The sequence below is a fragment of the Onychomys torridus genome, chromosome X, assembly GCF_903995425.1.
Source record: "Onychomys torridus chromosome X, mOncTor1.1, whole genome shotgun sequence".
NCBI classification, from domain to species: Eukaryota; Metazoa; Chordata; class Mammalia; order Rodentia; family Cricetidae; genus Onychomys; species Onychomys torridus.
Window position 1 is genome coordinate 3,975,324 of NC_050466.1, and position 15,934 is coordinate 3,991,257.

The 15,934-nt window shown below is 37.6% G+C and overlaps 1 protein-coding gene across 1 annotated transcript in view; it reads left to right on the forward strand.

Annotated features, from left to right (window-relative positions):
• Otc (ornithine carbamoyltransferase) overlaps positions 1-15,934 on the forward strand; it is an 88,193-nt gene that overhangs the window by 53,466 nt on the left and 18,793 nt on the right. The window contains exons 5-6 of the mRNA XM_036174391.1: positions 4,049-4,202; positions 12,448-12,570. Of these exons, the coding sequence (XP_036030284.1) occupies positions 4,049-4,202; positions 12,448-12,570 (277 nt within the window). The remainder of the gene's footprint in view (positions 1-4,048; positions 4,203-12,447; positions 12,571-15,934) is intronic.

Sequence of the window (15,934 nt, forward strand, 5' to 3'; positions counted from 1 at the left end):
CCTTCCAGTCTATCATATCATGCTGTTATTCCATTCTCTCCCTCTCTCTTTCTCCATCCCTCCCTTCCTCTCTGTCTCTGTATGTCTCTGTCTCTCTTTTTTAATACAAGAGGAACTTTATTAGAATACACCAGGTTCTTTCTGGTATTTAAATTGCTGTAATGAATCCATAGTGAGAAGTACACATTCCTGAAGAGTAGTGTTATCATTTTGTCATTACAAATTTCTATTCTGATGCTGGATTCTGCATGAAGAGACTATCCCAAATGAAAGCTTTCCTTGCAGCCTGCATATGGAATTAGAATGGTGTGGGGGGTGGGTGGGTGGGTGGGGGTTGGGAGATGTCTTACTATATACCTAAGGCTGGCCATGAACTGGTGGTGATCCTCCCATCTCAACCGTCAGAATGCTGTAAGGAAGGTGCACACCACCATACCCGACTTTTCCCCCTCAGTGCTGCTGATAGAAGTAGAGCCCACGCATTTTAGACAAGTTGTTTATTGATTTACACTCCCAGTTCTTTTGGCCAGCTTTTTTAATCTTTACATTCTTTTATTGTGGCACCAAACTTGTAGATCATATGTTAGCAGACGTTTCATGAGTTCATTCATACCTCTACAAAATGGCTCAACAACTGGAATACTGCATAAGTTATCTTGCTTTCTGAAGGATGGTTTGTAGTGTAACTACAATATTCCTCCAGGTTCTTTGTGATCATACAGTGCAGAGAATTTTCTAGAATATAGTCCTCCCAAGATACATTACACTGTACTTGCCTGCTCCAAATCTGGGGACCATGTCCAAGGCTGTCTTCTTCTCATTTCAACCACATAAATTTTCAAACCATAAACATATCCTCCCTGTGCCTGGCTACTCTTCTACATAGGAGTTGTTGTGATTTGGATTTAACATATTCCCCACAGGTTCATAGCTTAGTCTGTATTGCAGAAATGTTCAGAGGTGAGACTTTTAGGAAGTGATTGAATCATGGCTGCTGTGACCTCATCAGTAGAATTATAAGCTGCTAGGATAATAGGAGGTGATGAAAATTTAGGAGGTGGGACCTAGGCAAAGCCATTCGATTTGGGGGCATCTGTATACACTTTAGGAAGTCATGCATGTTTAAAGAAATTTAAAATATGACAGATAAGGTCAGACATACTTCTGCATCTCTCTTATGAGATTATAGGTAACATAAAATTAATCCTCTTTAAATATGTACTTATTAGTTGATCATGATTTAGATCTTATTGAGTTGTCTACTTCCATTGAGCTACTTTTTCACAGCAGAGTTAGAAATTTGCATTCTACTGAGAAGAATGTTTGTATTATGATTCTCAAGAAAGGGGAAGAAAATATAAAATTATTTTAACATAGCTATTAGTGCCTTGGTTGTTAAACTTTGAATGGTTATCTGAAACACCTAAGGAGTTCAGAAGTCATCATTTATATTTGGAGCAAGTTCTGTTACTCAACACAAAGTACAGGTCAACAAAGATTAGGCTCATCAGATCCATGGGTAGCTGGATGCTCTACTGCATGAGATTTTACTGGGAAATATTTACTGGTGAATCATTCTATATTCAGAGTATTTGAGATACCTTTTATTTTAATTGACTCAAAGTATTCTCTACCATCTATTATAGGCTCTTACCTCAGAAGCATTTTATATTCTTGATTTTTTCCTAAATTGTTAGTATTCTATGAAAAGAATCAATTTTCTTTAAACATATGGTAGCTTTGATTCTCTTTTTAGTAAGAACCTCAAACTTTAATGTGCAAATTTGGACTTGGAGATCCAGTTACAGTGGGGATTATTCGTCTAAATCTGGGTGGACTCTGAGATCCCATGTCACTACTAACTGTCCAGGTGGTACCAATACTGATATGACGAACACTGTGCTAGTTTTTGTTTTTGGCCTTAGCTGGAAATTGGCATCTCTTTGGAAATTAAACAAACAAACAAACAAACAAACAAAAATCACTGATCCCTAAGTACCATCGCCTAGAAATTGATTTTTCTGACATAATGAATACTACATAGTGAGCATCAAAAATTTTAAAAACATTCCAAATGATTTTCATGTGGAGCAAGATTTGAAATTCCTTGTCTTAGTACACCACCAAAACATAACAGACACTACGTATTTTTAAATATATTCTATTAATTCCTTAAGAATTTGATATAATATGTTTGATTATATTCACCCCTATTTTTTCCCAATTCTTCAAAATCCACCCTACCACCCGACTAACACCCAACTTTTGTACTATTAAAAACAATAACCCACGGAATCCATTTTGTACTACCCATATACCACTCAGTATAGGGCTATCCATTGGAGTGTGGGTTGAGCTACCAGGAACCACACTCCTAAAGAAAATTAACCCTTTCTCCCCCAGAAGCCATCAATTGTCCTTAGCTTCTCAGTGGTAGGGGCTCATAAACCCCTTCCTACTCCATGCTAGAATTTTCATTGCCTTGATTATGGGCAGGTCTTGTGCAGGGAACCACAGCTGCTGTGAGTTCATGAGTGAAGTGGTCCTGGCATGGCCAGATTTACTGATTTACTATTGTGTTCTCCAACCTCTGGTTCTTGCAATTTTTTTTCCAAATCCTTCCTCTGCAATGGTCTCTGAGCCTTGGGGAGGAGTGACATCACCTAAACTATAAAGTGGCTTTTTATTCACCTATTTCATGCTATAATGCACAATAACACTTCCACAGTTTAGGCCTACAATTTATCTGGATTCCTCTACTGATGCCCTACTATGGAGAAACTCCGATCAATAATAAAATTAAAAAAAAAAACAATAAAGTAAATTTCAGGCAGCTCAATTTATGGGTTTTAAGGATCACTTCCCACACCTTTTTTGTTTTAAAATGTTCTCTACTTTATTAGAGAAGGGTAAGAATATATTACTTAATCATTTTTAATACCTTTGAGTTACTAGTCAGGGAGCTGGACATATTTTACAGATCTCCAGATGTTTTTGGAAAGTTTGTTCATCAAAAAAATCTGGAAGTCTAGGAATCATAGCTGTGAGCAATCTACAAACATTTGAAAGAGTCAAAATGTCTAGGAAATGTTAAATGTGAATATATTTTTCAATCTTTGTTCCTGTAAGCAAGAAATATTTGGGAGATCTTGAATATTATAAGCACTAGAGTTCATTTTGAGCTGTTACTATGAAGCATACTAGATGGTATTAGCCATGTAACACATATATTAGGGTAAACATCCTGTGGAAGATAAAAGAGGTAGAGGGCCTGAAGGATCTGGGATAGAGCCTTCACACCAGCATGCAGGACTGACCTACTCCACACAGGAGAAAGTGAGGAAGAAGATATCGGTAGGAGTAGAAGAGGTCCAGGTGGCAATGCAGCTTTGAAAAGGACTTGGCTGGGCTTTGGGGATCTACATGGTCCAGCTCTATCCCCCTTGCTGAACTAAGTCATTGGGTGGCAACAGCCTGTGGAAAAGGTGGCCTTGGCTTTGATGCTGCAGATCCCAAATGTTTGACATCCAGAGTTTGTCAGTAGATGGTTTTCTATACAGCAGGTTCTCTATTGTAGGACAGTCTCTGTGTGTTGCCATAGCTGCTACATGGATGCTTTATATTTCAGAGAAACAGTGAAATTTTTTCCCGCTGTGGGCTAATGTAAGAGAAAATTAGCCACATATGAAGTCATTAATGTTTCTTCAAATGTCTTCTTTTTGGTCTTCTCCCTTTAAACTTAGATAAACTGACAAACTGGCATTTATGAATTATAATTTATCATGTCTGCTGGGCTCAAAATGTATTTCTTATCTCCACAAAAATCTAACATGGTCACTGGATAAGACATAGGTGGAACAATATCTGTTTTCTATAATAACTATATGTTTAGTGTTAGTTTTTCAATCTCTCATGTTCATAGGTATATTGTAATACATATTTTACTTTGTTAGCACTTATTCATATCTTTAAGGAGCTTTTATTAAAGAAGTGGTTATTAGTTATTAAGCAAAACTTGCTTAGAATGACTTTTCTTGGTTTGCCACAGTGTGTTATCTAGCATGACAGACGCAGTGTTGGCTCGAGTGTATAAACAATCAGATCTGGACACCCTGGCTAAGGAAGCATCCATTCCAATTGTCAATGGACTCTCAGACTTGTATCATCCTATCCAGATCCTGGCTGATTACCTCACACTCCAGGTTGGTGTATTTCTTTTCTTTACAAAACAGGAAAAAAAATCAGCAAATAATTCCAGACTACCATCAAGTGGAACCATTTACTTAAATGATATTTAATCATTATTGTGAATAACTTCTGTCTTAAAAATAATTATAGCATATGTGTGAATATAGATCTAGAAAACAGTGCATTACTATAAACAGACTGTATGATCCTTTTCTTCTCAATCCCATTTCAAAACCCCTTCTAGCCCCTCTCACATCGTCTACACTTTCAATCACTTTGCTCTCTGTTGCTCAGTTTAACAATGGATGAATAAGGAATAAAATTGCATGTAGAACTGACACAACTTAAGTGACTGTGCCACGTAAGAGTGTCAACTTGGTAGGCTCTAGAATCACCCAGAAAACAAGCCTCTAGATATGTCTGTGAGGGACTGTCTACAATAGGTCAGCTGAGGTGGGAAAAGCCACATTAATTATGGGCAGCACTATTTCATGACCTGGTACTTGGAAGAGAGAAAAAAGAGAACATGAACTATGTTGACTATGGATTCAGTGTGGCCAGCTGCCACCGCAAGCTCTGGTTGCCTTGACTTCCCCACAATGACAGACTGTATCCTTGAGTCTTTGAGCCAAAAAGATACCTTTCCTTCCTTCCTTAAGTTGCTTTTATCAGGTATTTCATCCTAGCACTGTGGAAAGTAACCAATACAGTGATCACACATTCATAAGACTCTGTAACTTAGAAATAAAGATCAGAGGAGTTCAGTTCAAATGCTTGAGATGCTCTATTACTGCTGGGTAATATAAAGAGGGGAACATTTTCTGTCATTTTATAAAGTGATTAAAAGTAGAATGAAGAATATGTAGACTTTGTAGAGTTAAGGATCTAACTCAGCCATGTGCTCCTACATCAGGAATTTGAATAACTTTTAAGACTTACATTATTTGATTAGACATACCCAAACTGCATGTTTTTGTCACTTGGAATATTAACGGTCAGGGTTTCTGTGTCTCTGGATGATTTTGAGGAGACAGGTCAAACTGGATAATCCCATCTTCCCTCTCATTTGAATAAGCTGTGAACATTGAAATGAGAGGTCAAGCCAAAGAAACGCTGTTCAGAGACAAAGACAAGTTCCACAAAGAGAAGACAAAACAATGATGTCAGATGGATAGTTGCTGTTGTTTAGTGAAACCTATGCAGACACTAGATGGCCTCATGTTTCTCACTGGGACTTTATCATTACTAAATCATGCGCTCACCGGGGGTGGGGCATGAGCTGTTTCTGTTCATCATAGGGTCTCTTGCTGGCAATGTGCAATGCTTTACCAAGGAGACACCAAAACAGGATTTCAGTGAGCATGAGCAAGAGCATGAGGTCTAAGTGAGATGAACTTGGCTTCACACCCTTGCTTAGCCACCTAGTAGTTTCACAATCTCCAAACTATTTAGTCTTTCTCCTTCTTCTTTGACCTTTACAAATATTTAATTCTAAATATATTAAGCCTACAAACATTTCAAGACAAATAAACAGTGGGCCAATTGTTACCAATACTCATTACTGAGTTAAATTCTGGGAAAGCACATGGCAGAAGACAACTAACCCTGGAATTGTCCTATGACCCCTACACACATGATGTAGCCATCCCTCCATAAAAGAAATGTTTTTAAAGATAAGAAACAAAAATAAAAACAAATTCTTTTTATTATTTTTTCTTAAAATTTTCCATTTATTTTACATACCAACCACAATTTCCCCTCCCTCCTTTCTTCCCATTCCCCCACCCCACACCTCCTATCTAGTCATACCCATCCACTCCTCCTCCATTCAGAAAGGGGCAGGTCTCCCATGAGAATCAACAAAGCGTGGCATATCAAGTTGAGGCAGGACCAAGCTCCTCCCCCTGTATCAAGGCTAGGTGAGGCAGCCCAGCATGGGGAGTAGGTTCCAAAAAGCCAACTCATGCTCCAAGGACAGTTCTTGGTCCTACTGCTAGGGTCCCCACAAACAGATCAAGCTACACAACTATTACCACATGTGGAGGGCCTAGGTTGGTCCCACGCAAGCTCCCTAGCTGTCAGTCCAGAGTCTGTGAGCTCCCACTAGCTTAGATCAGCTGTCTCTACTGGTTCCCCCTTCATGATCTTGACTCCCCTTGCTCCTACAATCCCTCCTCTCTCTCTTCAGAGCCAAACCACACAAAGATGCAACAAAGAAAGAGAATTACAGACCAATGTCCCTCATGAACATTGATGTAAAAATACTCAGTAAAATACTGACAAACTGAATCCAAGAACACAACTATTACCACAGCACATCTTGGAGGCAGGACAGATTATAGGTTGAAGGTTTTATGGCTTTGTTGGTACCCCAGTCTCACTTCTGGAAGCCTTGCCTAGTTAAAAAAGATTGCCACTGGGGCTTTGCATCTCCCATTACTAGGAGTCAAAGATTCCTGAGAGTTTCCACAGCACTCAGTTTCCACATACCCCCTAATTCAGGTTCTCTCTCCCAATACTCTCTTCCTCCACCACCTCCCTCCCCACCTGAACCCTCCTGTTCCCATCCCCACCTACCCCGTTTCCCTACAAAATCTATTCTATTTCCACTTCCCAGGGAGATCCAACCTTCTTGAGCTTTCCTTGTTACTTAGCCTCTCTGGATCTGTGGATTGTACATGATTATCCTTTTCTTTACAGCTAATATCCACTTATAAGTGAGTACATGCAAAGTTTTTCTTTCTGAGTCTGGGCTACCTCACTCAAGATGATTTTTCTAGTTCCATCCATTTGCCACAAATTTCATGATGTCATTGTTTTTAATAGCTGAGTAAAAGTCTTTTGTGTAAATGTACCACATTTTTTTTTATCCATTCTTCTATTGGGGAATATCTAGGTTGTTTCCAGTTTCCAGCTATTATGAATAAAGCTGATATGCACATAATTGACCAAATTCCGTTGTGGTAGGATGGAGCACCTTTGGTTATATGCCCAAGAATGGTGTAGCTGAATCTTAAGGTAGCTCAATTCCCAATTTTCTGAGGAACTGACAGTGATTTCCGTAGTAGTTGCAGAAGTTTGCACTCCCATCAGCAATGGAGGAGTATTCCCCTTGCTCCACATCCTCACCTGCATGAACACTTGTGTTTTTTATCTTAACCATTATGGCAAGTATAAGATAGAATCTCAAAGTAGTTTTGATTTGCATTTCCCCTATGGCTAAGGATGCTGAATATTTTTTTTAAATTTTATTTTACATCACAGCTACAGTTTCCTCCTCTCCTTCTAGTCCCTCCTCCCCAAGCCCACTCTGTTCCTATTCCCCAATCTGCTCCTTTTCAGTTTCTGTTCAGGAAGGGGTAGGTCTCCCATGGATATCAACAAAGCATGGAATATTAAGTTTCAATAAGACTAAGCACCTCCCCACGTATTAAAGCTGGGCAAGGCAACCTAGTATGAGGAGTAGGGTTCCATAAGCCAGTAAAAGAATCAGTGACAGCATCTTCTCCCACTGTTAGGAATCTGTTTCTCAGCCATTTGAGAGTCCTCTATTGAGAATTCTCTGTTTATATCTGTACCTATTTTTAAATGGGATTATTTGGTTTGTTGATGTCTAGTTTCTTGAATTAAAAAAATATTTTAAATATTAGCTCTTTGTTGGATGTACAGTTGGTGAAAATCTTTTCCCACTTTGTAGGCTGCTGTTTTGTCCTATTGATGGTGTCCTTTGCCTTACAGAAGCTTTACAGTTTCATGAGATCCCATTTATTAAGTGTTGATCTTAGTGCCTGTGATATAGGTGTTCTATTCAGAAAGTTGTCACCTGTGACAATGTGTTCAAGGCTATTCCCCACTTTCTATCTTATTAGGTTCAGTGTATCTGGTTTTATGTTGAAGTCTTCGATCCATTTGTACTTGAGTTTTGTGCAGGATGATAGATATGGAACTATTAGCATTCTTCTTTATGCCAACATCATTTGTTGAAGATGCTTTCTGTTTTCCATTGTGTATTTCTGGCTGCTATATAAAAAAAAATCTGGTGCTCATAGGTGTGTGGATTAATGTCAGGATCTTCAAATGATTCCATTGGTCCACATGTTTTGCCAATACCAAGTTGTTTTAATTACTATAGCTCTATAGTAGAGCTTGAAGTCAGGGATGGTGATACCTCCAGAAGTTTCTTTATTGTATAGGATTGTTTTAGCTATCTTGGGTTTTTTGTTTTCCCCTATGACACTGAGTATTGTCATTTCAAGGTCTGTAAAGAAGGCATTGGGATTTTTATCGGGATTGTATTGAATTTATAGATTGCTTTTGGTAGGGTGGCTATTTTTATTATGTTAATTTAACCCTACTAATCCAGGAGCATGGGAGATCTTTCTTTCTGATATCTTCTTCAATTTCTTTCTTCAAAGACCTGAAGTTTTTATCATACAAGACTTTCACTTGTTGGCTTAGAGTTATCCCAAGATATTTTATATTATTTGTGGCTCTTGTGAAGGGTGTTGTTTCCTTGATTTCTTTCTCAGCCCATTTATCATTTGTATATAAGAGAGCTACTGATTTTTTTAGTTAATTTTGGATTCAGCTATTTCAATGAAGGTGTGTATCACCTGTAAGAGTTCCCTGCTAGAATTTTTGCCCTTGCTTATGTATAACATCATATCTTCTGTGAATAGCAATACTTTGACTTTTTTCTCTCCAATTAGTATCCTTGATCTTCAGTTGTCTTATTGCTCCTGCTAGAACTTCAAGTACTATATGGAGAGAGTAGACAGCCTTGTCTTGTTCCTGGTTTTAATGGAGTTGCTTTGAGTTTCTGTCCATTTAATTTGATGTTGACCATGAGCTTACTATAAATTGCCATTCCTATGTTTAGGTATGTCCCTTTTATCCCCAATCTCTCCAAGACTTTTAGCATGAAGGGATATTGGACTTTGTCAAAGGCTCTTTCAGTATCTAATGAGATGACCATGTGTTTTTTTTTTCTTTCAATGTGTTTATATGATGGATTACATTGATTTATTTTCATATGTTAAACCATCCCTGCATCTCTGGGATGAAGCCTACTTCATCATGGTGGATGGTCTTTTTGATATGTTCTTGGATTTGGATTTTATTATTTGTGTCTATGTTCATGACAGAAATTGATCTGTAATTCTCTTTCTTTGATGAGTCTTTGGTTGGGTTGGGTGACTGTGGCCTCATAGAAAGAATTTGGCTGTTACCTCTGTTTCTATTTTGTAGAATAATTTGAGAAGTATTGGTTTTAGCTCTTCTTTGAAAGTCTGCCAGAATTCCACACTAATACCATCTGGCCCTGTTTTGTTGTTGTTTGTTTGTTTGTTTTTAGTTTTTATTTTGGTTGGTAGACTTAGTGACTTCTATTTTTTTATGGAGTATAGGGCTATTTAAATTGTTTATCTGATCTTTATTTAACTTTGGTAAATGGTATCTATTGAGAAACTTATCCATTTGTTTTAGATTTTCCAATTTGGGTGGAGTACAGGTTTTTAAAGTATGACCTAATGATTCTTTGGATTTCCTTGATGTCTGTTGTTATGTCCTCCTTTTAGTTTCTGATTTTGTTATTTGGATATTTTTTTCTGTGTCTTTTAGTTAGTTTGGATAAGGGTTTGTCAATCTTGTTGATTTTCTCAAAGAACCAACTCTTTTTTTTTTTCATTGATTCTTTGTATTGTTCTCGTCATTTCTACTTCATTGATTTCAGCCTTCAATTTATTTCCTGCTCTCTTCTCCTTTGGGTGTGTTTACTTCTTCTTGTTCTAGAGCTTTTATGTGTGCTGCTAAGTTGCTAGTATGAGATCTCTCCAATTTCTTTATGTAGGCACTTAGTGCTATGAACTTTCTACTTAGCACCATTGTGTTCCATAAGTTTGGGTATGTTGTGCATTCATTTTCATTGAATTCTAGGAAATCTTCAGTTTCTTTATTTCTGCCTTTACTCAGTAATAATCCAGTAGTTGGTTATTCAGTTTCCATGAGTTTGTAGACTTTCTGTTGTTGATATACAGCTTTAATCCATGGTGATCTGATAGGATGCAGGAGTTATTTCAGTTTTCTTGTATCTGGTGAGATTTGCTTTGTGACCAAGATTTTGGAAAAAATTCTGTGAGGTTCTGAGAAGATATTTTTGTGTTTGGGTGAAATGTCCTGCAGATATCTATTGGATACATTTGATTCATAACATCTGGTAGTTCCATTATTTCTCTATTTAGTTTTTGGCTGGATCACCTGTCCATTGGTGAAAATAGTGTATTGAAGATTCCCACTATCAATGTGTGAGTGTAGATATGTGACATAAGCTGTAGTATTGTTTCTTTTACAAACATGGGTGACCCGGTGTTTGGGACATAGACAATTTTAATAATTGAAAGATATTCTTGGTAGATTTTTCCTTTGATGAATATAAGAGTATGAATTTTCCTTCCTATCTCTTTTGATTAATTTTGGTTTGAAGTCTATTTTGTTAGATATTAGAATGGCTACACCAACTTTTTTTCTTAGGTCCATTTGCTTAGAAAATCTTTTTTCATCCCTTTACTCTGAGGTAATAGCTATCTTTGGTGTTGAGGTGTGTATTTTGTATGCAGCAGAAGGATGGATCCTGTTTTATAATCCATTGTGTTAGTCTGTGTCTTTTTATTAAGGAATTGAGTCCATTGATATTGAGAGATATCAATGAGCAGTGATTGTTAATTCTTGTTATGTTGTTGTTGTTGTTGTTGTTGGTGGTGGTGGTGGTGGTGTGTGTGTGTGTGTGTGTGTGTGTGTGTGTGTGTTTCCCTTCATTTGGTTTTGCTGATGTGAGATTATTAATTTCCTGTGTTTTCATGTATGTAGTTAACTTCCTTGGGTTGGATAGATATTGTTTCAATTTGACTTTTTCATGGAATATTTTGTTTTCTCCATCTATGGTGACTGAAAATTTTGCTGAGTATCTTAGTCTGGAATGGCATCTGTGGTCTTTTAGAGTCTGAAGGGTATATCTCGATGCCCTTCTACAGTCCGGGCCCTTCTGGATTTTAGGGTCTCCATTGAGAAGTTGTGTGTAATTCTAATAGGTCTGTCTTTATGTGTTACTTGGCCTTTTTTTCCTCCAGTTAATAATATTCTTTCTTTGTTCTGTATGTTTAGTGTTTTGGTTATTATGTGACAAGGGGACTTTATTTTCTGGTCCAATTTATTAGTTGTTCTGTAAGCCTCTTGTACCTTTACAGACATGTCCTTTTAGTTAGGAAAGTTTTCTTCTGTGACTTTGTTGAAGATGTTTTCTGGATCTTTGAGCTGAGCTTCTTCTCCTTCTTCTATTACTATTGTTCTTAGTTTGATCTTTTCACATTGTCCCAGAATTCCTGGATGTTTTGTGTCAAGAATTTTTTAGATTTAACATTTTCTTTGATCTAAGTATCAATTTCTTCTATCATGTCTTCAATGCCTGAGATTCTTTCTTCCATCTCTTGTATTCTGTTGGTGATGCTTGTATCTAGTTCGTGTTCACTTACCTAGATTTTTTTCCTTTCCAGAATTCCCTCAGTTTTGTGTTGTCTTTACTGCTTCTATTACCATTTTCAGGTCTTGAACAGTTTTGTTCATTTACTTCAAATGTTCGTTTGAATCCTTTCTTGGCTTTCTTTAAGAGATTAATTTATTCATTTCCTCTAATTTTTTGTTTGTCCTCTCATTGATGTCATTGAAGAATATATTTTCTCTTTATGGAACTCTATTGTCTTCATAAAGTTGGGTTTAAGGTCTTTTTCTTATATTTCAGCTGTGTTGGAATATTGAGAGCTTGCTGTAGTGGTATAACTGGGCTCTGGTGATGACATATTGCCCTGGGTGTTGTTGGCTGTATTCTTATACTGGGGTCTAGGCATCTGGGTTTGGAGTGATTTTATGTCTAGGTGCCAATTTCTGAGTTTGTCTTTGTTGGATGGGTGTTTTGTTCCTTGTCTTCTGTTTCCTCTCTGGTCTTTTGTCCAGAGTGGCTTATAGTTGAGTAGAGGGTCTCCAACCCAGTTGGGAGCTGGACTTATGATCAAGATATCAGACCTTTTAACTACTGTTTTGTAATTGTATGTCCATGTTATTGAATTTAATGCAAAACACAGTTTATTCATTCCAAGAAGGCATTTATTTTCAGTAAAAAACTGTTTCCTTTAGCTTAACTCTATTAACTATTTTATAAAAGTGTATATCCTCCCCATATTTAATCCCCTTTACCTCTTGATTTCTTAGGAACACTATGGCTCTCTCAAAGGCCTCACCCTCAGTTGGATAGGGGATGGAAACAACATCCTGCACTCCATCATGATGAGTGCTGCAAAGTTCGGGATGCACCTTCAAGCAGCTACTCCAAAGGTAGGAAAACTTTCTGCCCTGAAAGAACCTCCCTATTGATCAGATGCTATTACCCAGTAGAAACAAAGCTTCTGATCAAGGACAGCATACCTGAAGCCACACAATGTAAGCTACATTACCAACTCCTCTATTGAATGGCTATCTGGTTTCTTAAGAGCCCAATTTTCCTTTTCTATAGTGGAAGCGAGTCTTGGCTGATACCTTTTATTCCTCGAGTCTGTGATAAAAGCACATCCAAATTATGCCTTTGAATGCCCTAATACTGGTCATTATCATATCTTTGTGTATTATCACCACACAGGCTGAAGAAAGCAGTGAAAACCAGACAATGTAGAATCCTCAGTGCTGGGAAATGGTGCTGTAATCGCTCCAACACAGCAATTTGATTAAAAATTAAAGAAATAGTCAATCCTATGTGAAAAGCACATTGCTTACATCCAACTTAAAGTTCAGCCAGGTGGCAGTGGTGCATGCCTTTAATCCCAGTACCAGGGAGGCAGAATCAGGAGGATCTCTGTGAGTTCGAGGCTAGCCTGGTCTATAGAATGATCCAGGACAGGCACCAAAAATGACATGGAGAAACCCTGTCTCGAAAAACCAAAAAATCCAGGGTCTCTTTTAAATCTGAGACTCATGTGCCTGTGAAAACTGCCCCTACATGTTTTTATACTGATTCTACACTCTTATAGAATGTAAGGGAAAGCCACTCTTTAATATCTTAATTCTTGCTATGTAAGGAGATGGTAACAGTTGTAGCCTCTATATAGAACTAGAAGGTTCGAGAATAGAGGTAAAAGGGAGAATAGTGGTAAAAGGGACCCCCAGGGAATGTCCTTTTATATGGTTTGAATTTCTTAATACATAAGTGCATAAATAAATAAACTAAAATAAAAACAAGCACCCCCCCCCCAGAAGTAGCCCTATGTTTAGTTACCTTTGTCCCTCACAGAATGAACAGAACTTGGAAAAGGTAGAAATTAACTCCAAAGAATCAAACCCAAGCCAACCCTGAAGGATCTACAAGGAATGATTTAAACACCCAGATCCACTACTCTATTCTCTCCATTTTGTTTCTTACTTAGCTTCTGCTGTCCTTTTGGGAGTCTTTTAAAAAGGAAAATTTCTCTAGGAAGAAACTATTTCAGAAACTAAGTGTTGATTGTAAGAGAATTGACCACCATGTTAGGAGACAATTGTACACAATGATTATGTGCCAGTGTCTCTCATCAAGTACTTGTTTGCTGTTTCTCAGTAGTCACACCTGTAGCTCACACCTGTGGCTCAAACTGAGCTGACTATAGTGGAACTTCAAAATTTTTCTCTCTGATTCTGCTTTTAGAATTTGATGTTTATTTACCAACTACCAGGGACATGAATTATAGCAGAAAGACAAATAGCTGAATTTTTTGAATAGTAATTACTCAGTCCTTGAGTATCTCATGCATGTTTCACCCAAATCAAACCTGTATCTTAGGATATGTTTCCTCTTAACATATCCCTGGTGAACTAGTGGAAGAAGATCAGGGAAAGGAAAGAATCAAAGAAGGGTACCATTTGCAGGGACCAACCATCTTCGTCACTCTAGACCTTGGGTATTTCTGGAGGTGAAAGGCATTAAATGCTAAAATTTCAAGAATATTTGGAAAACTAGGATGATTTGGTCACTCTAGCACCATGATATGTTCAGTCCAACAAAAAGGAACTGAACTTGATACAACAAGTGAGTTCTAGAGTATACTGTATGCTTCAGAATTGTCCCAACCAGGAGACATGAGAGCAGGTTTCCTTCCTTCTGGACTGGTTACTGCTGAGTGACAACAGGCATAGTGGAGTGGCAGTTCTTGGTATTTACAGTGAGAAGAGCAGCTTGGTAGCCAGAGAGTGGCCTTCTGAAAAAAGCTCCAGGTTCTGTGTTGGAAACATGCTTGCATGGCCTACTATATCTCAAACATGCTAACGAAACCCACTACATCTTTTTTTCTAGTGTTACAGCTGAGTCAGTTTGAGTCATTGTGTCCTTCTCTCTTAGTTTCCTAGGGTGTCAAAAACAAATTATCACAAATTGGAGGGCTCAAAAAGCATAGTAATATGTTGTCTGAAATCTAGGTGTGTGCCCATCCATATTCCATTTGTTACTTGGCTTCTTCCTGAATTACTCCAAGCCTTTCCTCTATCATCTCCATTCTATGTACATATATCTCTATGTGCAAATGTTCCTGTTCTTCAAAATAATAGTTCTACTGTTACCATGACCTCATCTAAAATACTTAAATATGTAAAGACCCTGTTTCCAAAAAAGTTACAGTCTGAGATTCCCACTGGGCAGTGTGTGTGTGTGTGTGTGTGTGTGTGTGTGTGTGTGTGTGTGTGGTGCAGGGGGATCAAAGCCTTATATATTCTTCCTAAGTATTTTGCCACCAAATTATGCTCTATCTCTAGGGCATGACTTTTCTAAGGACATTATTTGCCGAAATGTACCTGCCATGCTGTAGAACAAATGGAAAACACATGCAATAATAGCATGCTCTGGAAGCTCTATTACAGTGAATTTTAGTGACTCAGAGAGATGACCCTTACAACTGTCATACCCCTTTCATTTAACATGCACTGAAATAAAAGCTCAGGTGTGACATGTTTGAGCACACTCTTAAGAACACTGGTTTGCAGAAAGGCTCCACATTAAGGCAAAATGTGACTGCACTTGCTTTTACAGTTAAAAATGTGCATTGACAATAATTGTTCCCTGCTATAAGGTTATTTTGGAATGGCTCCATTCTATTGAAGAAACATACAGTTTAAACATTTTATTGCATGTCAAAAATGTTTTATTAACATTAAAAGAAAAATTCCAGTATTATAGAGTAATTTCAGTATTGTTCATTTACGGAAACTCATTTAAATGATAAAGTGTACAAAAATCCACTTAAATCTTGGTGAGAGCAAGGTTTTGTTTAAAAAAGTCCTGCTGTTAAGTCTGATAGTGTAGAAGTTGGTCCATCAATTTGTAAGTCTTCACTTGTTTGTTAGTAGAACTATTTCCCTTAAAGATAAAGCAAGGAGATTTATTGCAAATTTAAGAAACATTGAACAGCTTCCAGAGTCATAAGTAATCCATTTTCCCATGCCTCAACCAATAATAACTTACATGATTTGCAGCAGTGTTCCATAAGCCATTGACGGTAATGCTCTTTAACATTGTTCTAAGTGAATATTTAAACTGGGTTTGTTAATCACCTTCTTCGTCTGGTTTATGGAGAAGCCAATGGGTGGTATAGTATTGAAAACTGAGACGTAGGAAAAGAATCTGTCTCTGCATTCTAAGTCATGGCTTGGGGTGTGCAAGGTTGGATGATTTCCTAATTTC